General features: G+C 41.4%; 1 protein-coding gene and 1 pseudogene across 2 annotated transcripts in view; both read left to right on the top strand.

The window, feature by feature from the left end:
* Positions 1-22309, top strand: part of P3H2 (prolyl 3-hydroxylase 2) — a 168306-nt gene extending 145997 nt beyond the window's left edge. For both annotated transcript variants that reach the window (XM_005545415.3, XM_045387181.2), the window contains exons 9-15: positions 3505-3632; positions 4181-4276; positions 4810-4960; positions 6153-6270; positions 7284-7359; positions 14724-14864; positions 21148-22309. In XM_005545415.3, the coding sequence (XP_005545472.3) occupies positions 3505-3632; positions 4181-4276; positions 4810-4960; positions 6153-6270; positions 7284-7359; positions 14724-14864; positions 21148-21240 (803 nt within the window). In that variant the 3' untranslated portion in view covers positions 21241-22309. The remainder of the gene's footprint in view (positions 1-3504; positions 3633-4180; positions 4277-4809; positions 4961-6152; positions 6271-7283; positions 7360-14723; positions 14865-21147) is intronic.
* Positions 8148-9123, top strand: LOC102136661 (S-methyl-5'-thioadenosine phosphorylase-like; annotated as a pseudogene).
* Positions 22310-24418: the final 2109 nt, after the last annotated feature.

Here is a 24418-nt window from a genome sequence, read left to right on the forward strand (position 1 = left end):
TTTCTTGTTGAAGGAACATTTCTTTTTATATTTCTAAATTGGAATGGAATATACAGTTCACTTTTCCAAATATTCGAGGGAAGGCCTATCTCAATTTGACTACAAATCTTAATCAGCTACATAGATTAGAGCAGCCTTTTCCAAATTGCCTTCCATGCTAAGATGTTTTGGGGGGATTTTTAAAAGACTACTTGGCTGGGCGTGGTGGCTCATGCCTCTAATCCCAGCACTTTGGGAGGCTGAGGAGGGAGGATGGCTTGAGTCCAGGAGTTGGAGACCAGCTTGGGCAACATAACAAGACCCTGAAAACAAAACAAAACAAAAACAAACAAACAAAAAAACACAAAAAACTAGGCATGGTGGCATGTGCCTGCAGTTCCAGCTACTTGGGAGTCTGAGGTGGGAGGATCACTTGAGGACAGGAGGTCAAGGCTGCAGTGAGCCATGATGATGGTGCCACTGCACTCCAGCCTGAGTGACAGTGAGACCTTGTCAAATAAATTTTTTAAAGACTACTATTTTATTGTTGTGAAAAAAATAACAAAAATATAGCAGCTTATGAAAATATCCATTTATTATCTCATAGTTTCTGTGGGGTAAGAGTCTGCAGAGAATGTAACTGTGTCCTTGGCTGCAGGCTCTCTCACCGCTTTCAGTCAAGCTGTTGACCAGGGCTGAGGTCTCTTCTGAGGCTTGACTGGGGAGGATCTTCTTCCAAGTTAGATAACAGAATGCAGTTCCTAAAAAGTTGTTGGACTATGGCCTGTTAGTTTCTAGTTGGTTGTTGGCTGGAGGATGCCCTCTATTTCTTGACATGTGATCCTCTCCAGTATGACCACTCGCTTCACAGCCTGCCAGTGGAGAAGGCAAGAGACTGAGTCTATTAGCAAGATAGAAGTTGCAATCTTATGTAACGTAGTCACAGAAATGACACCTAATCACTTTTGTCATATTCTGCTGCTTAGAAGTAAGTTCCAGGTTCTACTTGCACTTGTGGGAAGCAAATTGCACAGCTGTATGAATGTCGGCAGGCAATGATCATTGCAGTCCATCGTAAAGTCTCTGCTACAGGAAGGAAGTTGGGGGAGTCAGGGAGGGAGAGCGTTGTATTCAATTAAGGCTAAAAACTGCTGCATATTATATCACTGTTTAGAGCATTAATAAGGCTGTTCACATATTAAAAGTTCTGAGACATCCTCTTATATTTTATTTAACCCAGTACTTTCCCAGAACTTTCAATGAAACAAAATTTGAGAAATAGTGAATTGTAGCAAAGCATATTTTTCTATTCAACTAAAAGATGTGATACTGAAACAGGGGGCTTATGGATATATTCTTGGGTTCCAAAAATTCCATATTTATAAATTTTGATGACAATTTTCAAAAATTAAGAGAAGCAATTAGGGGTTACATAAGGGATCAACTTCTAGCCAGGTGGTATCATGGGATTCCATAGTTCAGTGGGCACAGTTATGGTCATATTGATACCAATTAATAACACTTCAGTGATTAAAGACTAGAAATAAATGAAATACGATGAACTTATAAATAATGTATTAGGCTCAGGTGAAAGCTGATATGGTTTTGCTGTGTCCCCACCCAAATCTCACCTTGAATTGTAATAATCCCCACAGGTCAAGTGCAGGGCCAGGTGGGGATAATTGAATCATGGGGGTGGTTTGTTCTCCTGGTAGTGAATAAGTCTCACTAGATCTGATAGTTTTATAAATGGGAGTTTCCCTGCACAAGCTCTCTTGCCTGCCACCATGTGAGACATGACTTTCTCCTTCTTTGCCTTCCGCCATGATTGTGAGGTCTCCCCAGATGTGGAACTGTGAGTCCATTAAACCTCTTTTGCTTTATAATTACCCACTCTCGGGTGTGTCTTTATCAGCAGCAAGAAAATGGACTGATACAAAGGCCAAAATTAATCATGGTACATTAAAATTGTGTAGTAGTTTAACTAGAGAAACGTAGTGGTAGAATAGTAATTACACACAAACAGTACTATAAGGAATCCTGGCTCAAAAGAACCCAGACCAGATCAGTGAGTAGAATATTCATGTGGAAAGTAGCTTTTTATTTTCAGAGAAATAACATTCACCATTTCATTTGTTGATTGGAATTTAGTTCATTTTATGGTCTTGCTTTTATTTAGTCTTGTAAGTTGGTTTGGGTACTGTATGAAACTACTAAAATAAATAATGCGTACATAGTTTTATGATTGCATATATAGAAGTAAAATTAGAGTAAAAATAATTTGTCAGCACTGGAGCTCCTTAGGGAACTTTTGCTTTAACAGAGAAATGAACGTTACTCCAGATTGAGAAACACTGCCTCATTCTTTTAATATTCCATTAATCATGGGCTGTAGTGAGTCTTTTATCCTAGCTAGACTAATAAACATTTAGCTAGTGCTCTTCCCTAGGCTGACTAATCTATTTTATAGAGATAATGTAGACATCAATTTCAATTGTCTCTTCTTCCTCCAACAGAAGTGTTTTAGGCCAACGTGTTGGTGACCTTTGCTAGACCTGGGGTGGCAGGGAGTTGTGCCTTCCCTACCCCTGCTGTCCTTATCTTGAGCTGTTGCTATGGACAAGCACGCATCAGGCCCCTTGGGAGTATGCTAAATGGTTAGAAGCAGTGTTTTCTTTTCTGTTCGATTTTCTGGTTCAAAATGTCTGCACTATGCTACATCAGGAGATTTCCTCTCTATCACAGGCTTTGTCCTTCAGTCCTACTCTATGAGAGAAGGACTTTGTCAGGTCTGGATTTTGTAATTTCACAACCTAAAATGTGATCCAAAAGCATCACCCTCTGAAGAGCCTATCTGGAGCTAATGTTATAAACTTGTGGTCTCTCTCTGGGAAGACAGTAGGTGCCTAAAGGAAACCCTCCTGTGCGGAAATAGAAACGTGAAGATTTTGCCTAGAGAACAGAGAAAAACACTCCAAAAGCAAGACAACCTAGGGTCAGTTATGTGGTGGGAAGAAGACTGAGGAGTCGTCAAGTGACTCCTGACTTGGGTGTGACTACCTGAATTACCTGGTGAAGGTGTTGCTCTAGACACCAGTGAAACTGAGGTGTGCATGTTATACCTGGGGACCCAAACATGCAATCTATGGTGTTGTGACAGAGGTATGAATGAGGGACTGTGAACAAGGGTGGGCTTTCTCAGAAGAGAGTCCCATGAGATGCCCAGTTGACTTTTTGGGATCAGCATTAGAAACAAACGCAAAAATAGTTCTCTCTCTCCCCAAATAATGTACACATGTAATATTATTATGACATTATGAGGAAACCTGATAGTCAGACATCTGCCTCTCTCCTGAATCTATATTGTGTTTATCAAGCTCCCTAATTCACAATTTGTCTTTGCATTTCTAAATATTCATGAGGAAACGAACTCACTCGAATTGCACATTGAAAGCTATTTGGTATTCTGTGCTTCCTTTCTGGGGACAGAGGTAACAGGGAAGACAATGTGCTCTGTTCCTTTAGGTGGTCCTCTGCTCTATGAAAACATCACATTCGTCTACAACTCAGAGCAGCTGAATGGGACTCAGCGGGTTCTCCTGGATAATGTCCTGTCGGAAGAACAGTGCCGGGAGCTCCACAGTGTGGCCACTGTGAGGACCGGGAGAAGGAGGGGAGCTCACTGCACTGGTCTGCCAAGAAGCTGGAACTGCTTTGGTCCTGGTCTCATCTGGAGCCGAGGAAAAAGCCCTGAGATATTGCTTTCTTTCGGAGAAAGACATAAATTTTGAGGAACTTTTATAGCCTTCGGGTTGGGATTATTTTAGTTCTCCCAGGTGGGATCTGGAATAGCTACTGGCATATTTCCTAGGCCAACAGCCATCTAGCAAGGTCCTTGCCCATCATATAAAGTTGCTGGATAAATCCTTTTATTTTAATTAAGAATTAGCCAATATATCAGTAATTTACATTCTTTTTATTTCCATAAAAGGTGATAGTATTTGATAATAAAAATGTAGAATGAAGATTAAATAAAGATGTCTCTTTTAATTAAAAGAAATAGTTACCAGCATCTCGGAATAAAATGGAGATGGTTCTTAGCGTTGACTAGAGTTCTCAGCTTTCTGGCAACCAAAGCAGAAAATGACCCAATGAATTCATAGTTATCATTGATGAAGTATCTTCTTGTATTTGCTTCCAGGGAATCATGCTTGTTGGTGATGGATACAGAGGAAAAACTTCACCCCATACACCCAATGAAAAGTTTGAAGGTGCAACTGTCCTGAAAGCACTCAAAGTAAAGTCTTAACTTCTTTTGGGTTTGAATTCCTTAGTGTCAGCCTAAGGCTTCTGTAAATGGCAGATATAGGAAAGAAAAAAGTTTCAAATATGTACCTATCAGAACAGTGAAGAAAGCAAGTGTGAAATGGAACCTTCATTGTATTTAATCATTCCTCCATTCAGCCATCAACTTATCAAACTTTAGATTTCCTGACAAAAAATATACAAGCCTTCTTTGTAAGATCACGATCTAATAGTGAAAACATATTCAAACAAGTAATTATTCTCTACTGCAGGAAGGGTTGTTAGAGAGGATAGTAGAACATATTAGAAGAGAAGAGGAACCAAGTAGCTTTTAGCTTTCCATCTGCTATTGGGAAGTTTATTCCAATGGCACAATGTCCTAACCGAAATCCACAAACATGTAGTAGTCTTCCCATTAGTCAATGCAGACATGATAATTCTGTGTTGGCTCAATGCAATGTAGTGCCTGTTTTTCTTACATCCTCCAATGAACCCATTTGTTTCTCATATTCTTTGTTTTTTTAGTCTGGTTATGAAGGTCGAGTCCCACTGAAGAGTGCTCGTCTGTTTTATGACATCAGCGAAAAGGCTCGAAGGATTGTAGAATCTTATTTTATGCTGAACTCAACTCTGTATTTTTCCTATACACACATGGTCTGCCGAACAGCCCTGTCTGGTGAGATTCCAGTCTGAAATGGTTCCCTTTTACCCATAATACATTGGGAAATGAAACAAGGTGAAACAAAGCTCTACAGCATGGTAGATTAATATTTTAGATGAATTCTAGATTTCTAAAACAAAAGTAGCTTATGAACTCTCATTCTGCTTCTCTCTTTTTCTTCATTTTGGTTTTCTGAAGTTCCAGAATACCCTCATTCTGAACATTTTCCCTTCCAAATCGATTTTCCTCAATTGCTGAAGTCTTGAAAAAAAAAAAATGCTCTTCTGCTGTAGGTTTGCCATTTTGAGGAATCAGGAACATGGAAATCACAGTCACCATGATGTCTACCAGCATTAAGTGGAAGCATAGAAGATGAAGGGATGATTGAAAGAAATAATCTTGGCCGGGCGCGGTGGCTCAAGCCTGTAATCCCAGCACTTTGGGAGGCCGAGACGGGCGGATCACGAGGTCAGGAGATCGAGACCATCCTGGCTAACACAGTGAAACCCCGTCTCCACTAAAAATACAAAAAAATTAGCCGGGCGTGGTGGCGGCGCCTGTAGTCCCAGCTACTCGGGAGGCTGAGGCAGGAGAATGGCGGGAACCCGGGAGGCGGAGCTTGCAGTGAGCCGAGATCGCGCCACTGCACTCCAGCCTGGGCGACAGAGCGAGACTCCGCCTCAAAAAAAAAAAAAAAAAAAAAAAAGAAATAATCTTAAAAAGACAGAGACCTCCTCAGTCCCTGCTCATCATTATTTCTCCTCTATGTCTTATGCCCCCCTGAATTGGGCGGCAGGAGGAGAATGATGTCACAGGAGTAGACTTTTACACTTGGGAAGTTATAGCTGAATTAAATCTTTTTTTTTTTTTTTTTTTTAATTTTTCACTTGCTCCCCATTGTTTTGCTGCCCTACATGAAGTACAACCCATGAAATGCATGGCATTTGTTCATGTATGTTTATATCAGAAATAACTTTTATAGCTGAAAAGACAGGTGTGACATGCTCAAGGTTTCACATCCACCTCACACCAGAACCAAACCAGAGACTCAACTACTGGTCCACTGTTCTTTTATCTGTTCTTTCCTGTTGTCCGCCTCCCCCCATTTGCAAAGATCATCAGCACTGGGAGAAGAGAGATTGTCAGTCACTTTGGTGGAAGTTGCTGTACTTCATTTCTTGTTCTTCCCTATTCCCTTTTCTGGCAGGTCAGCAGGATAGAAGAAATGACCTCAGTCATCCCATCCACGCTGACAACTGTTTGTTGGATCCAGAGGCCAATGAATGCTGGAAAGAGCCTCCTGCTTACACATTTCGAGACTATAGGTATAGCTAGAACCTGCTTCAAAACAAAGCTTTTACCTAACAGTTTTCAAACAATGAAAACTGGAAAGGTGCTCTGTTTTGCTTGATGTCGTGTTCATTTCTCCGAGGCAGAAATTCTCAAATAATCTTCTGAAGCAGCTGCCATAACCAATAAGTGGCATTATCATCTGACTTTTATCTTAAAAATTGTGCACATTTTGCATCCCATTTCACAAAATGTCCATTTTGTTTTAATATGAAAAGTAAATTTTATGTTTGTTTGTTTGTTTGTTTTTAAATTCCTGTTCTCCCTGGAACATATTCCTTGTGGTATGTGTATTTCAGTCAGAATACAAGGGCATGGAGTCTTGGCCTGCATAAGGACTTTATCACATCACGTATCTATTCACACCCAAGAAGAACAATGTCTGCATTTTATAAATAAGACACTAGAAACTCAGGAGAAAAGAATGTCCTAACCTACTGAGAGATATTTCAGTGTGTAAGGAATCAGGAGTTATAATCACCATGTGTTCATCGTTACTACACTGTACTCTATTCCAAAACATTTATTAAGTGCCCGCTATCTGCAAGGCGTGGCTGGGCCACAAGGAACTCTCCAGCAAGTGAAGGAGAAAAACAACAACAACAACAACAACAACAAAACAAACAAACAAAAAAAACACCCTTTAGAGTTATATAAGGGAGGAAGAGTTGTAAATAGGTGGGCAGGTTCAGAGGGCTAGATTAAATTAAAACTAGTTAGGTTTTCTGTGGAGGAAGTGAAATATGAGACAAGCTTTGAAATATGATTACAATTTTAATAAAGGTGGAATAAGTAACCTCTTCAGAGGTATAACCCAAATTCTATCTGATCTTCTCTTTAAGAGTTTGGAGGGCCAATTATATCAATGTCTAGTTCAAAGGAAACTTACTAATGGAGGCTGGACAGTACATCACCAGTCTTCAGTATTCTATGACCATGTTATCATAAGCATATAATAAGATAAATGGTTTTCTCTTCATTCTTCTAGTGCTCTCCTATACATGAATGATGACTTTGAAGGAGGAGAATTCATATTCACCGAGATGGATGCTAAGACTGTGACTGTAAGTAAACCTATTCTTGCATACTTATTTAGTATTTTTTAGCTCAGTATTGCCATTTTTCTAAGGACTTACAGACCATTGGATTTCAAATACTTCTGAGCTCAAGATTTCAAGAGGTTAAGAGAGTCTCAGCAAATGTATAGATCATAAACTGTTAGAAGTAGCCATAAAAATCTAGTACATTGTAAAGATGAGTAAGTTAAAGAATTGAGATATTAAGCATTTTATCATGATTGTATAGCCAGTTAGTGTTAGACTTGGAACCAAAACCTAGATCTTCTAATTATTTGTCAAGTAATCTGATGGAAACATAAGAACATCGGTTCCTAAGTCACCCAAGTCTAGAATAAGTCAAATGATTCTACAAGGTGTCTTTCAAGTAACCCGGTGTTCTACATACTTGGACTGAACATTGGCCTTCAAATATCTAGTTACAAAAATTATCATATATGTGTGTATGTATGCGTGTGTATATATACCTATAGGTGTATGTGTGTATATATATGCCCACTTTAGCTTCCTTTCCCATGCAGACATGGCCATACACACACACACACACACACACACATGCATATATATATGCATAGATATATGATTGTGACTGTATGTAATAAACCTATACCTGAAAATTGGTGTACACACACACACACAAAAAAATATGTAAATAAAGAGTAAATCAAAAGTTCAATTTAACCACCATCTTCCTAAGCAAACCCATGCCTTTGGAAAGAAGCCTACTTAAAGACCATATAGTTAGCATCCTTTGGTCTGTAAGCCAAAGAGCATACACAATGGTAGAAAAACATATTTTCAACAGCTGCCGCTCTCTGGCCCACTTCGTTCCCTTAGTGCCGAGTGCTCACCCACTGCAGCTTCCTTTCCCGTGCAGACATGGCCTCAAGCACCACCACCACCGCCATGAAGATTGTAATAATTGGTGGAACAGGTCTGGATGATCCAGAAATTTTAGAAGGAAGAACTGAAAAATATGTGGATACTTCATTTGGCAAGCTATCTGATGCCTTAATTTTGGGGAAGATAAAAAAGTGTTGATTGTGTCCTCCTTGCAAGGCATGGGAGGCAGCACACCATCATGCCTTCCAAGGTCAGCTACCAGGCGAACATCTGGGCTTTGAAGGAAGAGGGCTGTACTCATGTCATAGGGACCACAGCTTGTGGCTTCTTGAGGGAGGAGATTCAACCTGGCGATATTGTCATAATTGATCAGTTCATTGACAGGACCTCTTTGAGACCTCAGTCCTTCTATGATGGAAGTCATTCTTGTGCCAGAGGACTGTGCCATATTCCAATAGCCAAGCCATTTTGCCCCCAAATGAGAGAGGTTCTTATAGAGATGGCTAAGAAGCTAGGACTCTGGTGCCATTCAAAGGGGACAATGGTCACAACTGAGGGACTTTGTTTTAGCTCTTGGGCAGAAAGCTTCGTGTTCTGCACCTGGGGGTGGATGCTATCAACATGCCTACAGTTCCAGAGGCAGCCCTTGCTAGGGAGGCTGGAATTTGGTATGCGAATATTGCCATGGTGACAGATTATGACTGGTGGAAGGAGTACAAGGAAGTAGTTCTGGTGGACCAGGACTTAAAGACCCTGAAAGAAAATGCTAGTAAAGCCAAAAGTTTACTGCTCACTACCATACCTCAGTAGGGTCCATGGAATGGTCAAAAACCCTCTAGAGCCTGAAGAATATAGCCCAGTTTTCTGTTTTAAAATTTTTGCAATCTATCCATCTGACAAAGGGCTAATATCCAGAATCTACAAAGAACTTTAACAAATTTACAAGAAGAAAGCAAACAACCCCATCAAAGAGTGGGAGAAGGATATGAACAGACACTTCTCAAAAGAAGACATTTATGTGGCCAACAAACAAACATATGAAAAAAAGCTCATCATCGCTGGTCATTAGAGAAATGCAAATCAAAACCACAATGAGATACCATCTCATGCCAGTTTAGAATTGTGATCATTAAAAGGCAGGAAACAACAGATGCTGGAGAGGATGTGGAGAAATAGGAATTCTTTTCCACTGTTGGTGGAAGTGTAAATTAGTTCAACCATTGTGGACGTTGTGGAAGACAGTGTGGCGATTCCTCAAGGATCTAGAACCAGAAATACCATTTGACCCAGCAATCCCATTACTGGGTATATACCCAAAGGGTTATAAATCATTCTACTATAAAGACACATGCACATGGATGTTTATTGCAGCACTGTTCACAATAGCAAAGACTTGGAACCAACCCAAATGCTCATCAATGATAGACTGGATAAAGAAAATGTGGCACATGTACACCATGGAATACTATGCAGCCATAAAAAAGGATGAGTTCTATCAGGAGAACCCACTCCCGATGTTTAACGTGGGTTCTTTACTATTTCCTAAGTGTCTTGGCTGGGTTGAGAAATAAAGGGAAAGAGCACAAGAGAGAGAAATTTAAAGCTGGGTATCCGGGGGAGACATCATATGTCGGCAGGATCCATGATGTTCCCCAAGCCGTAAAACCAGCAAGTTTTTCTAAGTGATTTTCAAAAGGGGAGGGAGTGCACGAATAGGGTGTGGGTCACAGAGATCACATACTTCACAAGGTAATAAAATATCACAAAGCAAATGGAGGCAGGGCGAGATCACAGGACCACCGGATGAGGTGAAATTAAAATTTCTAATGAAGTTTCGGGCACGCATTGTCATTGATAACATCGTATCAGAAAACAGGGTTTGAGAGCAGACAACCTGTCTGACCACAATTTATTAGGCGGGAATTTTCCTCGTCCTAATAAGCCTGGGAATGCTACCGGAGACCGGGGCTTATTTCATTCCTTTGGCTTCGACCATAAAAGACGGCACGCCTTCTAAAGGGGCCATTTATAGGCCTACCCTCAGGGCGCATTCTCTTTCTCAGGGATGTTCCTTGCTGAGAAAAGGAATTCAGTGATATTTCTCCTATTTGCTTTTGAAAGAGGAGGAATATAGCTCTGTTCCATCCGGCTCACCGTCGGCCAGTTCAAAGTTACCTCTCTTGTTTCCTGAACATCACTGTTATCCTGTTCTTTTTTTTAAGATGCCCAGATTTCATATTGTTCAAACACACATGCTCTACAAACAATTTGTGCAGTTGACACAATTACACAGTCCTGAGGCTACATTCATCCTCCTCAGTTTATGAAGAAGATGACAGGATTAAGAGATTAAAGTAAAGACAGGCATAGGAAAACACAAGGGTATCGACTGGGGAAGTGATAAGTGTCCATGAAATCTTCACAGTTTATGTTCTGAGATTACAGTAAAGATAGGCATAAGAAATTATAAAAGTATTAATTTGGGGAACTAATAAATGTCCATGAAATCTTCACAATTTTTGTTCTTCTGCCACGGCTTCAGCTGGTCCCTCCCCGTTTGGGGTCCCTGACTTCCCGCAACATCTCTCCCTTTCTTTTTATTTAAATGTACCATGGCGATGAAGGCTTGTTCATTCTCTCGATTTTGACGCCGGTCCCTCCTTTCGGGGTCTCTGACTTCCTGCAACAGAGTCCATGTCCTTTTCAGGGACATGGATGAAGCTGGAAACCATCATTCTCAGCAAACAAACACAGGAACAGAAAACCAAACACCACATGTTCTCACCCATAAGTGGGAGTCGAACAATGAGACCATGTGGGCACACGGAGGGGAACATCACACACCAGGGCCTGTCAGGGGGATAGCATTAGGAGAAATACCTAATGTAGATGATGGGTTGATGGGTGCAGCAAACCACCATGGCACCTGTATACCTATGTAACAAACCCGCACATTCTGCACAGGTACCCCAGAACTTAAAAGTATAATTAAAAAAAATGTCCAATTGAGGAAGTAAGCAGATTATAAATAACCAGGTATCTTTTACCACCATACAAAATCTAAGTAGTTAGGACATATATGTCATAAACTTCAAAATTTTGGCATTATAGAAGCTATTTCTAAACTTTTCTTGAATTTTATGCTTGTCCCTCTTAGCTTACATGCTTTTCTCATTAGTGAAACATGTATCATTCATGACACACATATGTCATTCATGACAGTACTGTGGTATAAGCAGATAATATCAAAAAGTATGTATTACTGGGTTTAAAGGTGATTCCTATAAGGATTCTGGTTAAAATTGTCTAGAAACATTGTAATAACTAAGAAAAAATATTTCATGTAACTTCATACAGTAATGTATCTTAAAAAGTCATGATGCCTCACTTTTTGCGTAAAAAGCTTAAATGTTAATATGGGAGTAATTTAATGCTCCATAATCTGATAAATTAAATCAGGACTGACAATCTGTGTTGGAGTTTAAAATCCAGAAGTTTTTTTTTCACTTCTGGGAAAGCTTGTGTGTAGGAAGCATTTTATTTCTAGTCTCTGCTAACACTGAAACTGAGGTACAAAACTCCTGGCATTTCGCAGTTTCAAAGAAAGTCAGACAGGTGGTTGAAAAGATTTCTTCGCTTCTCCTCCATCTAGTGGCCATATTTGGAAATGCTTAATGCTTAAAGCAGGGGATGCCTGTTTCATTAACTGTTGAATGTCAAGTTAACTGGAATTCTGCTTTTTAAAGATGTGGAAGCAGATAATATTCTCCTTTTAGAGTGCTACAATTTTAACTAAAATCTATAGCTATTTTTTAAAACCCTGAATCTAGCCTCCCCTAAAATAGGTAAAACTGATTTAAAAAAATTTTAATCCAAAAGTTCCTGTTTGAGAACATTTATTTCCTCAAATGAGTTATACATCATATTAATGCATACAATGCCATTTTAGGGAATAATGTAGATAACTAAAATTCTTATGCAAGCCAGTTCTTATTCGTTCCCCATAGGAAGTTTATTCTAGTACCAGTAACAACAACAACAACAACAACAACAACAAGAAATGGGTATTTTTCTGTTTTAGTTTCCCTTTAACTGTGGAGGGACAAATGGAGCAGAGAAATGGCATAACTTGAGGCCACACAAGGAAGCAAAGTCTTTTGAGTCCTTTACTTTGGAAACATCTGGAAGTTGTATAATTATCTGAAAGGTGGCTGAAATTTTACTTTTATTAAAGACTATTACAGCACAAATGCTTTTCTAAATCAATCATCAGTTAGACGGAAAGCAAAAGGATTATTTTAAATTATGCTTAGTATACTTGGAAGATACATGGGTTCTTTTCAATAGCAGCATTTGTTTATGAGACCTGGGAATTCAAGGATGTTGGTTTCTCTGTGCAGGTTCAAAGAAGATAAAATTTAATGAGTTCCATTTGTTTCATGAAAAATTAAATTCAGTATAAACGGGACTGTGTTACAAAAGTATGTTTATAATCATTTAAACTTCGTAACATATTTTTGCTGTAGAAACAATGTCATACATGGAAGCAGGTTCACTAAAACTTGTTTATTCCTCCAAATACCTGACATGTAACAGTTGATGTATGCTGTGTGATGAGATGGGTCTTAGAGATCCTTGTGAATCTACATCTGTAATCAATTCCAGCTGCCTCATGCAGTTCACAGCTTCTTTTCCTAAACTTTCCCAAAGTTATTCATGTTTAAAAGTACTTTCAATTCCAGAAGAGAGAAAATACTAATTTGTCCCCACACCCTTTCTTTAACCTTAAAAGATGTTACCAAGACTTAGTAATCACATAGAAGCATTGGCAAACGCGTGTTTGAGGGAGTCCTGACCAGCACTAGGGAGTGGGCAGCCCAGAAAACCTGAAATTCAAACATCCCAAGGCCACTTACTCAGGTGGCTTTTCTATCTTACTTCATATGTTTTACATTTCGCTTATTTTGCTGTTTCTTGTGGAAATGTACAAATTCCTTCTCCAGAAAAACAGAATCAGATTGATACTGAGGATACCACTAACTTGTGAACTCTTTAGATTTACATCAGAAAAGTTGCCTTGATAAAGCTGTTTAGGAAAAGCAATTCCAGCAAAGACAAATCTTCAGTTATTGTGAATATGAGAGTAACGAGAAACTGCTTTTTTTCTGCTCTTCCCTTTAACACTCACACACAAGTCACATAGACACACACATGCAGACTCAGACACAAACACACATACGTGCACACATAAACACATATGCGCCCACCTGTCCCTCTGGCTTTCTGACTCCTCCACCTACCTCTGACCTTCCATATGGAGTCACGCAGTCCGGGAGTACCTATGTTATGTAGCGATCAAGGACTTTAGGCAATGTTTCTAATGTTCTTCCTGAAGCTAGCAGTGAGAAACCGGCCAGCTGATTTTATGCAGAAGGAAACCAAAGATTTATGGGCATGTGTCAACTCAAGTCAATTCAGAAAATGGCCAGTTAGAACCAGTCCATGTTCTCACCTAGTAAAATGGCTAGCGCCGCCTTTTTGGTTTTACTTGATTTTTCTGAGCTATACAGAGGAATGAATAAACTTTCTGTATTTCCCAAGAAAGACAAAATGGACCCGACTCACCTGAGACACTTCTTTAAACACAGAAGCAAGGCCTGTAATATACAGTTGCTTAAGCTCACTCAACTTGAAGAGGCAGCTTGTTTGATGTTCTACCCTGGCTCAGTGACCCCAGCAGTATTTCTTTTTCTCTCACTACGCTCTTCTACCTAAACGCTGTAGACAGCTCCACCTGAGCAGTGTATAAGCTGTGAAGGACTGTGTCAATCTTAAAACACTTAAAGGCGATGGCGAATAGGCCACACCAAGGGGTGTCGGGTTCTCACCTCTGGAGATGTTCAAACAGTGCCTAAAAGATCACTGGGAAACAATAGTGTAAAGGAAATATCATACAGAATTATGACTTTTGACTTTTAAAAATGTTTATATTATGAAAAGCACATAAACCATGAATGTACAATTAAAAAATTAGAAAGCAGATATACTCATGTAACCCCTACCTAGATCGATAACAGAACTTTGGCAGCACTGCAGATGTTCTGTTTGTTTGTTTGTTAATTCCACAAGTATGGAGTGGACACCTACCTTGTATCCAGATGCTTTGCTAGTGCAAAAGCTACAGAAATGAATTATGAGAGAAAAACTTTGCTTTCTTTGAATTTGCAGGCTATCATATAGCATGTATTGAATGATTACTATGTATGTGGACTTTGCTACACATTTTACTTGAAATTTTTTTTTAATTTTCTGAGGTATATATTATTTTGAGCTTACCTTTGTTTTACAGGTGAGAAAACTGAGATAATTTACATCATCTTCAATGGCAGGATTCCTTTATTCTTCGCTTCAGTCCTTAACTCAAATAATCTCATAGACCAGAGAGGCAGGAGTTGTGGAAATGTTTATGATACAGCAGTTGAAGGTCTAATTTTTGCTTTCTTTCTCAGGCTTCTATAAAACCAAAATGTGGGCGCATGATCAGCTTCTCATCTGGAGGAGAGAACCCTCATGGGGTGAAGGCAGTCACCAAGGGAAAGAGGTGTGCTGTGGCTCTGTGGTTCACCTTGGACCCACTTTATAGAGAATTGGTGAGTTTCTCACCTACCCAGAAAGCCAATTAGGCTTGCTTCATCTGCAAAGTCCTTTAAATTGCTCCATCTGAGGAAGAGAAGAGGGTAAAGGTAGTTCTTTTTTTTTTTTTTGAGACAGAGTCTTGCTCTGTCACCCAGGCTGGAGTGCAGTGGTGCAGTCTCGGTTCACTGCAACCTCCGCCTCCCGGGTTCACGCCATTCTCCTGCCTTAGCCTCCCCAGTAGCTGGGACTACAGGTGCCCGCCACCATGCCTGGCTGATTTTTTGTGTTTTTAGTAGAGACGGGGTTTCACCGTGTTAGCCAGGATGGTCTCGATCTCCTGACCTCATGATCCACCCACCTCGGCCTCCCAAAGTGCTGGGATTACAGGCTTGAGCCACCGCGCCCGGCCAGTTCTTAATCAGATATGTTTTAATAAGTGAAGGTGTTTGTAGAAATAGCTATGTCAATGATATTTGATAGTCACTAATCTGTCTTCAGCTTATTAACAAATTGTAAGGCTGGCAGCCATGACTCACTCCTGTAATCCCAGAACTTTGGGAGGCCAAGGCAGGTGGATCACTGAGGTCAGGAGTTGGAGACCAGCCTGATCAACATGCTGAAACCCCATCTCTACTAAAAATACAAAATTAGCTGGATGTGGTGGCAGGTGCCTGTAGTTCCAGTTACTCGGGAAGCTGAGGCAGGAGAATCACTTGAACCTGGGAGGCGTAAATTGCAGTGAGCCGAGATCACACCACTGCACTTCAGCCTGGGCAACAGGGCAAGACTCTGTCTCAAAACAAAAACAAAAACCCTGTGGCATCAGGGAGGAATCGCTTTTTATTGGGCACCCAGAAGACTGATTTGTTTTCTCGCAAATCATAAGAAATAGTATTGAATCATTGATGAAATGTATTTGAAAGAGGGCAAGGAAACCTAAAAGATTATTATTACTTATCACTATTATTACATTAAATATTTAAATATTATTATTGCAAAGTAGCTGAGGACACTTAGCTAGGAGGAGACCATGATCTCATCGTTTTGGAAGCCCATGGGCAGATGTCATAGTCGTTACTTGTGGAGCTGCAGAGGCAAGAATTAAGACCAATGGATAGAAGCCCTGGAGGGAAAATTTGGGCTAAATCCAAGGAATCACTTTCAAATAGTCACCACAGTTTGGCAGAATTGTCTGCTTTGGAAGCACTGATTGGATGGCTCCAATCAAAGCCCCGGCAACTGCTTGGCATGGAACGCTGAAATGGAATCTAAAACATCGTAGCAGAGGCTTAAATGGATGACCTCCAAATCTTCTCCAGCCCCAAGTATTGATGAAGCTATGAAATTCTATTCTTAAAACTGGCGTTCTATCCAGTTTTCCTTCTTAGTTTTCTGAATTGAATCCAATGTCACCAGAAACTATTTAAAAACAATGCCTTTTTCTCATATACTTTTCACCATCAAATCTAGCTCACAAAGTGTTTGCCCACATTCCCTAAGCCATTCTTTCATATATTTTACAAAAGACCTATTATGACCTTTGATTGTACGGAAGAGCTATTATTATCTGCCTGGGAAACTCTGCTAGGTAGGCTGTAGGGGTAGAGGGGTGAACAGAACAAGGTCCTGGACTACGAGGAGCTTGGACAGATCAGCTAGTGAATAGGCTGTAAGAAGACAGCAGTATACGCTTTGTAGCAGGGAATCAAGGAAGACTTCTAGAAACTCAGACCTAGAAGCGAAGAGGATAACCAGGCACAGAAAAAATGGCCCTGGCTGGGCGCGGCGGCTCACGCCTGTAATGCCAGCACTTTTGGAGGCCAAGGTGGGTGGATCACCTGAGGTCAGGAGTTGGAGACCAGCCTGGCCACATGGTGAAACCTCGTCTCTACAAAAAATACAAAAATTCGCCGGACTGGGTGGCGCACGGTTGTAATCCCAGCTACTTGGGAGGCTGAGGCAGGAGAATTGCTTGAACCCAGGAGGTGGAGGCTGCGGTTGCAGTGAACCGAGATCACTCCACTGCACTCCAGCCTGGATGACAAGAGCGAGACTCCGTCTCAAAAAAAAAAAAAGAAAAAAAAAAGAAAGAAAGAATGGCCCTAACAAAAGGACCAGAGCACAGAGTCCTGAAAATCTCAAGGGGCAGCAAACAATTGCCTTCCCCTATCATTACTTTATATCCTGGTATTTTCCATCTCCAAAATGCCAGCATTCCATCAAAGCATCTTTTTTTTTTTTTTTTTTAAACTAAGGAACCTACGTAAATGGGTAGACAGTGAAGATAAAATTATTGAAAAATTACCTCACTATTTTAGTATTCAATTCAGCAGACATTTAATCTATTTCATCATTCACTATCCAAACTCTCTCTTCCAAGGTATTGTTCTCTCAAAATAAGCTAACCCAAAGTAAGTTCTCTTTGCTCCTTTGTGATCAGGAAACATCAGTGCCAATGTCCCTTCCTCTGGTGGAAAAATACTAGAAAACCTCTCCAGTCTTCAGGCCGTAGCGGCATCTAGTGGCCACGGTGGGAAATGAGCAGACCTTTTTCCGCAGCTAAATTATCCCAGGCTGTGAAGGATTGTTTGCTACACGTGGAAAGCATCTATTGAGCTTCACGAACTAACATCCGTGTTTCAGGAGTTTTAAAAGCTCCCCAGGTGATTCGAACGTGCAGCAGCAGAGTTTGGGAGTTCCTGGCCTAGACGTCTTTTTTTAGATTGAATCTCTGAGAGAAAAAAAAAAAAAAATGCCTACCTATGAAGAAGTCATTAGAGCTGGCCGATTCTCATGCTTAGTATGAATTACTTTAAAGCCTCTCAGTTCTCAAGGAGTATTTAGCAACATCCTTTTAAGGATGCAAGGATGTTCGAAGCTTCATATATATTGGTTCCAGCTCTTGAATTTCTTTCCCTTAATGAGAGACAGGATTACAATAATTTTTTGTGGTCAACAGATGTGAAAGCTTTATGTGTGTGTCCATTTGTTAAGCATCAGGATTATTTTCCTCGGCCGGGCACGGTGGCTCACTCCTGTAATCCTAGCACTTGGGGGAGGCTGAGGCGGGCAGATCACCTGAGGTCAGGGGTTCGAAACCAGCCTGGCCAACATGGCGAAACCCCGTCCTCTCTACTAAAATTACAAAAATTAGCCAGGCGTGGTGGCACATGCCTGTAATCCCAGCTACTGGGGAGGCTGAGGCAGGAGAATCGCTTGAACCCAGGAGGTGGAGGTTGCTGTGAGCCAAGATCGCACCACTGCACTCCAACCTGGGCAACAGAGTGAGACTCTGTCTCAAAAAAAGAAAAGAAAAAAAGATTGTTTTCCTTATATTTGTAAAGTAGTACTCAGGCTTTTTACTTAGATATGGCAGCAATTTAGTTTTCTGTTATTTAGTATATTTGGTCCTTTTAGTTGCCTTTTTGTCAATGTTTTTTATTACAAGCTCTTGCATGAAAGGGTTTTTGTTTTCAACTCATAAAATAGTTATTTATTTAACTTACTGTGCCCAGGCACTGTGTTAAAGACTGCCTATAGGGAATGCACACTAGTAGGATATCATTCCTATTTTCTTTTTTTTTTTTTTTTTTCTGAGGCGGAATCTTGCTCTGTCGCCCAGGCTGGAGTGCAGTGGCGCGATCTCGGCTCACTGCAAGCTTCGCCTCCCGGGTTCACACCATTCTCCTGCCTCAGCCTCCCCAGTGGCTGGGACTACAGGCACTGCCACCACGCCTGGCTACTTTTCTGTATTTTTAGTAGACATGGGGTTTCACCGTGTTAGCCAGGATGGTCTCGATCTCTTGACCTCGTGATCCGCCCACCTCAGCCTCCCAAAGTGCTGGGATTACAAGCTGAGCCACCGCGTCCGGCCTATAAATCCTATTTTCAAGGAGCTTGAAGTCAAATTGGAGAAATAATACAAGGACCCAACTAATTAAATCACAAGGCAAGGTTTGGTAAGAATCCTTAGCAGCAAATGCATGGTTTGAGAGATATAAAAAAAGCAATCCAAAAAGACTTCTTTGAGGAGATGACATTTGAACAAAAGCTTTAAAAGATCAATTTCTTTAGGGAGAGGCATTTTAGACAGAGAAAGGCTTCATCCATTTATACAATTACTCGTCAAAGAAAATAGAAATCTTGCCAAACGTCAGTGGCTTTTCCGAGCACTGAAAATACAGCAGTGACCAAGAAGATAAGATGCCCTGCTCTTCTCGAGCCTACATTCTAGTGGAAGGAAACAGATCCCCAAAAAGTAAAATAAATAAATAAATAAATAAATAAATAAATAAATAAATAATCGAGAGATTTTCAGATAGTGACCAATGATGTGTGGAAAATGGAACAAGACAACTAATTTTGGAGTGAAAGGGTCGGAGCAGCAAATTGTGAGCCCTCGCCAAACAAGTGGCATGTGAACCAAAACCTAAGACAGGAGACGTCCACTAAGATAAATGTCTGGAGGAGAGTATCCCAGGCAGAGGACAAGCTGCAAAGGCACAGAGACAATAAGATGTTTGGAGTCGCCAAGAAACGAAGAAAGTCAGAGCATCTGGAATATGGCAGACAAGAGGGAGAGTGGCATGAATAGAGGACATGGAGGAGGCAGGAGCCAGATTCCACAGACGTATTAGGAAATGTGAACTTTATTCTAAGTAGTGGAAAGTCATTGTAGTCCCCCAACCCCAGCACACACACACATCTCCTCCAGTCCTCGAGAGTTACAGGATACAGAAGATTACTTTAGCTAATATATGGGCTTAGACCGGAGTAGTAATAAAGAAAGTAAAAAGAGATGGAAGGTTTGAGATACAATTTGGAGGTAGACCAACTGGACCTGCTGATGGATTAATGTGAGGAATAAAAGGAAGTGTAGAATATAATGGGAACATCCAGAGAAACACTTAATTCATGAATCAGATTAGGGAATTCTTTTGAAAGTATCACATTCAGGGAGCTTGAGGTAAGTTAAGAAGTTGGAATATAAGGTGAGGAGAAAGAAGACAAAATAAAGCTAAAGAAGAGAGCAAGGTATGAATAAGAGACAGGCATAAGGCGACTTCTTTTAAGCACACCAAGAAAAGTAGACCTGGAACTGCAAGCAATAGAGACCCATTGAAGAACTGTGGGCAGGAAAAGAGATATAATCAGATTTAAGCCAGTAGGATTCATTAGAAGCATGTGAGGGTGAGTAGTGAAACAGGGAGAGCAATTTGGAGGCTGCGGCAGTAATTAAGAGATGATGAGGGCTTACAACAGTGGTTCTCAAGAGGGAGCGATTGGCCGGGCGCGGTGGCTGACTCCTGTAATCCCAGCACTTTGGGAGGTCGAGGAGGGTGGATCACCTGAGGTCGGGAGTTTGAGACCAGCCTGACCAACATGGTGAAAACCCATCTCTCCTAAAAATATAAAAAATCAGCCGGGCATGGTGGTGGGCGCCTGTAATCCCAGCTACTTGGGAGGCTGAGGCAGGGTAATCGCTTGAACCCAGGAGGCAGAGGTTGCAGTGAGCCAAGATCGTGTCACTGCACTCCAGCCTGGGCAACAAGAGCAAAATTCCATCTCAAAGAAAAAAAAGAAGAAAAAAGGAGCAATTGTGACCTCTAGTGGACATTTGGCAATATCTGGGGGTTGCTGGGGGAGGTTATTACTGACTACCTGTAGTAGGTAGAGAGGACAGGGTATCACTGAGCCTCCTGCAGCACACAGGGCAGCACCACCCTCCCACCCCTCAACAAATAATTATCTGGTCTAAAAGTGTCCATCAGGCCAAAATTGAGAAACCCTGACCTAAACTACGGCAACAATAGTGCATTGAGGAGAAAGGGGCAGAGACAGCAGACAGAACACAGTAGTAGAACTCAGCTCAGGTAACTTATCAGATGCAAGAAACCATGGTCAGGCTTTTAAGGCAAATAGGTGAGTAATGCTGGTCTTTACTGAGAGAGAGCCTATGTGAAGAACAGAGCAGGTTCTTGGGGGAGAAAATGGTAAATTCAGCTTGACCACTGAACTGAGTTGGAGATGGCTATGGGGCCATGAAGTAGAAAGGGTAGGAAGCAATTGAACATACAATAGTTCTTGCAGGAGAGAAATCTTAGAAAGTAATTGCTTAGGACCTAGGAATGTTAGGAGAAGGCATCCGTCTGGGGATGAAGAGGAGGTGTTCAATGCTTAACTGGATTTAGCATCAACCCATGTACAGATGGATGCCAGGAAGTGTTTGGGAAGCGTCTGCTGATGAGACTGATTATTATGCTTGTAACAGAAATGTGTAAATTGTCTTTTTTGCAGGAGCGAATACAGGCTGATGAAGTGATTGCAATCCTGGATCAAGAACAGCAAGGGAAGCATGAACTGAATATCAACCCTAAAGATGAGCTATAAAAATGAGAAAGAATGTTCTATCAAATATTTATTTAAATTGTTAATCTTATGAGAATCTTTTTATTTTTGTACAGAGCCATGGTATAAATTAACAGGTTAATGTCAGTCATCAGATCTCCCTTCTGTTCCTAAGGATGCTTGTGTTGCCTTGCTTAATCTATCTTTCTTGTTTTGGGTTCTCTCTCTCTCTCACTCTCTCTCTCTCTCTCTCTCCTCTCTCTCTTCTCAAAGACATGGTCTATACCATGTTATCTAGGATAGAGGGCAGTGATGTGATCATAGCACACTGGAGCCTCAAACTCTTAGGCTCAAGCGATCCTTCAAGCCTCCCAAGGAGCTGGGACCACAGGCACGTGCCACCACGCCCAGCTCTCTTTCCTGGTTTTTCATCATTTCATGTATCTATCAAAGCCCAGTTCACCTCCTTACACACACACACACACACACACACACACAATTAATTTGTTGCAAATCCAAAAGCTCAGAGAGAATAAGCTTGTTGGTGGTGAAACTATAACTCTCATGTGTGCTCCAGTTTTAAAATTAACATGTGCCTGGTCTCTGAAACCCTTTCTTGGTGTGTGCCTTTCGGCCACGTCCTCTTAGGTGCTAACGGCCATGAGCTCTGACTTTCCAAAGTGAGCTCCACTTTGGGTCTGAGGACCCCCTGGCAGAGTCCGCGCTGCCTCAGGTATCATGGGCGTAATGCTCACCCAGGCTCCGGGAGATCTCATGGATGATTACTGTATGAGACAGAGGGGCCTCCAGGCTTTCCAGGGCCTTGGTGGAATTTTTGGCTCTGGTGTTTTCACCAGACAATAAACTTACACTGGAAGCTTCGATTCACCCTCCACAGTACTCCAAAAAGGACTGTCCTATAAGTTGTACACTTTAAAAGGTCATGTAGATTTTGTAGTAGAATGACTTTTCACCCTGATGACTTTGGAAGAAAATCTTGAATACTGCCTGCATCCGGGCACCATGGCCAGGTTGCCTACGAGTGGGGTCCACTGATGAAAAGAGGTTTTTTGTACTTACATAAGAAAAATAAATTTCTGATTGATTTTAACCGTCATCTGCTTATATTTTGGGGCCCCTCCTCATTGCTGCTATCCAGCACACAGATTTGTGCTTGTGCCTTGTTTAATAAAGGGAGCCTCATTTTAATATCTAGCATTTATTTTTGTTCTTCCAAATGTTTGGTTTATCATCACAGAATGGTTCTGTAATTACATAGGAGCTTTTGGGACCACCTAGGGGCAACATTGGGACATGACTAGTGTAGCTGGTGCAGTGGCCTCAGGAAAGGTGGGGACACCGTTCTTGAAGAACAGAGAGGGCCACCAACCTGGGTATTGATCCAGAGCATGCTTGGTTCCGGGTCCCACTTCTAAGGAAGACACTACCAAGGCATAGTTCATGGGGGGCTGGGGTTCTTCTAACCTGGGGGAGCCTTTGTCATTCGCCTCTGGGAGATCACCTGCCTTGGCGGTGCTGGAGGGAAGATTTACTTTCTGCCATTTACAATCTTGGTGAATGGTTAATAACATTCATCCATTGAAATTGAAAATTTGAGTTAGTGATGTATGAGCCATCTGTTTTTTACTGAACCTTCTGGTTGTATTTTAATCATGGGGAAGTGGAAAGAGCATTGGATTATACTTCCAGCCCTATCAAATCTGCCCTGCTGCATGACATGGAGTTACTCTCTTTCCCTTTCCAGACTTTAGTTCCCTTCTCTGAAAATGACATAATTGATTGTAACTAGGCCCTCCCTCCTACTGAAAATACAAACAAAGCAAAAAGCAAAAAGCAAAAAAAAAAAAAAAGAAACCAAAACCAATTTTAGAAATAGTCACAAGTACAACCAAATTTATTTCTGCTAACATTTAGAGAGTCGTGAATGGTTTTTTTTTTTTTCCTTTTTTTTGAGACGGAGTCTCGCTGTCGCCCAGGCTGGAAAGCAAGCAGAGGTGCGATCTCGGCTCACTGCAGACTCCACCACCTCCCAGGTTCAAGCGATTCTCCTGCCTCCGCCTCCTGAGTAGCTGGGATTACAGGTGCACACCACCATGCCCAGCTAATTTTTGTATTTTTAGTAGAGATGGGGGTTTCACTCTGTTGGCCAGGCTGGTATTGAACTCCCAACCTCAGGTGATCCACTCGCCTCAGCCTCCCAAAGTGCTGGGATTACGGGTGTGAGCTACCGCGCCCGGCCGTGAATGGGTTTTTTATGTGTGAACCTGATTTTTAAAACCTTAAACTGAAATTTAGGCCTACAAGTTCTTGAGCTTTGCAAAGGTAGATTGCTCTTTGTCCCGCCACTGTGGAGAGCTTGTTGGCACTCAGATTTGCTGATTGGACGATCTGGGTGAGGATCTGATTTCTGTTTTCTGGCAGCAAGAGGCATCAACATAGAAATGGTCTTGTTTGGCATCTTAAAGATCCCCCTTCCTGGGTGCAGTGGGCACCAGGGGAGGGGCAGGGACTACACTGATGCTTACATTCAGTCCCACAGAACGTGGGTGAAGGCTGAATAGATGTCGTTGTGTTCGAGCCACATCTTGTGCCGTTTGCTGCCAACACAGGGTAGCTATTCTTGTTTTGCCGGTTAACCATGTTGCTTTACACCTGAAACATCATGTATATACTAAAGCATTTACTCCTTAATCTGCTCCACATCAAACCACACATAATTTCATTCAAATATTTAGGGAGTGTCATCAGACGCCTTAAAAAAAAAGTCAAGCTTAGAAATTGCAGTTCGTATGGTACATAATCGCTTGTGCAGAAGGATGGAAAAGCCCATTAGGACTCTTGTTGCTTTTACAGCTGAAGGAAGGCATAGAAATCCCAATTCAATTTCATCTTTCTTTTTGGGAAGAAAGTGAGGCTTAGAGGTGGTAAAGATGATCCCATGGGTATAGAATTTGAGCAACAGAGCCAGAGCTAAAGCCAGGACTATTGAACTCGGTTATGCAAGAATGCCTGCAGGAGTGTACACGGGGGCTGGAACCCTGGCACAGGGCTTTGTCCAGCTGGTGGGAGGGATGTCTTATTCTATTTGCCCAGAGATGGTACTTCTTACCAATCTATGGAGCTGCAGGGCTATATCCTTCCAGAAAGGGTGTCTTTTCTAATCCTCACAAAATGCTGAATGTGCTTGAGTCAGCCTAGG

This window comes from Macaca fascicularis, chromosome 2 (genome assembly GCF_037993035.2).
Source record: "Macaca fascicularis isolate 582-1 chromosome 2, T2T-MFA8v1.1".
NCBI lineage: Eukaryota > Metazoa > Chordata > Mammalia > Primates > Cercopithecidae > Macaca > Macaca fascicularis.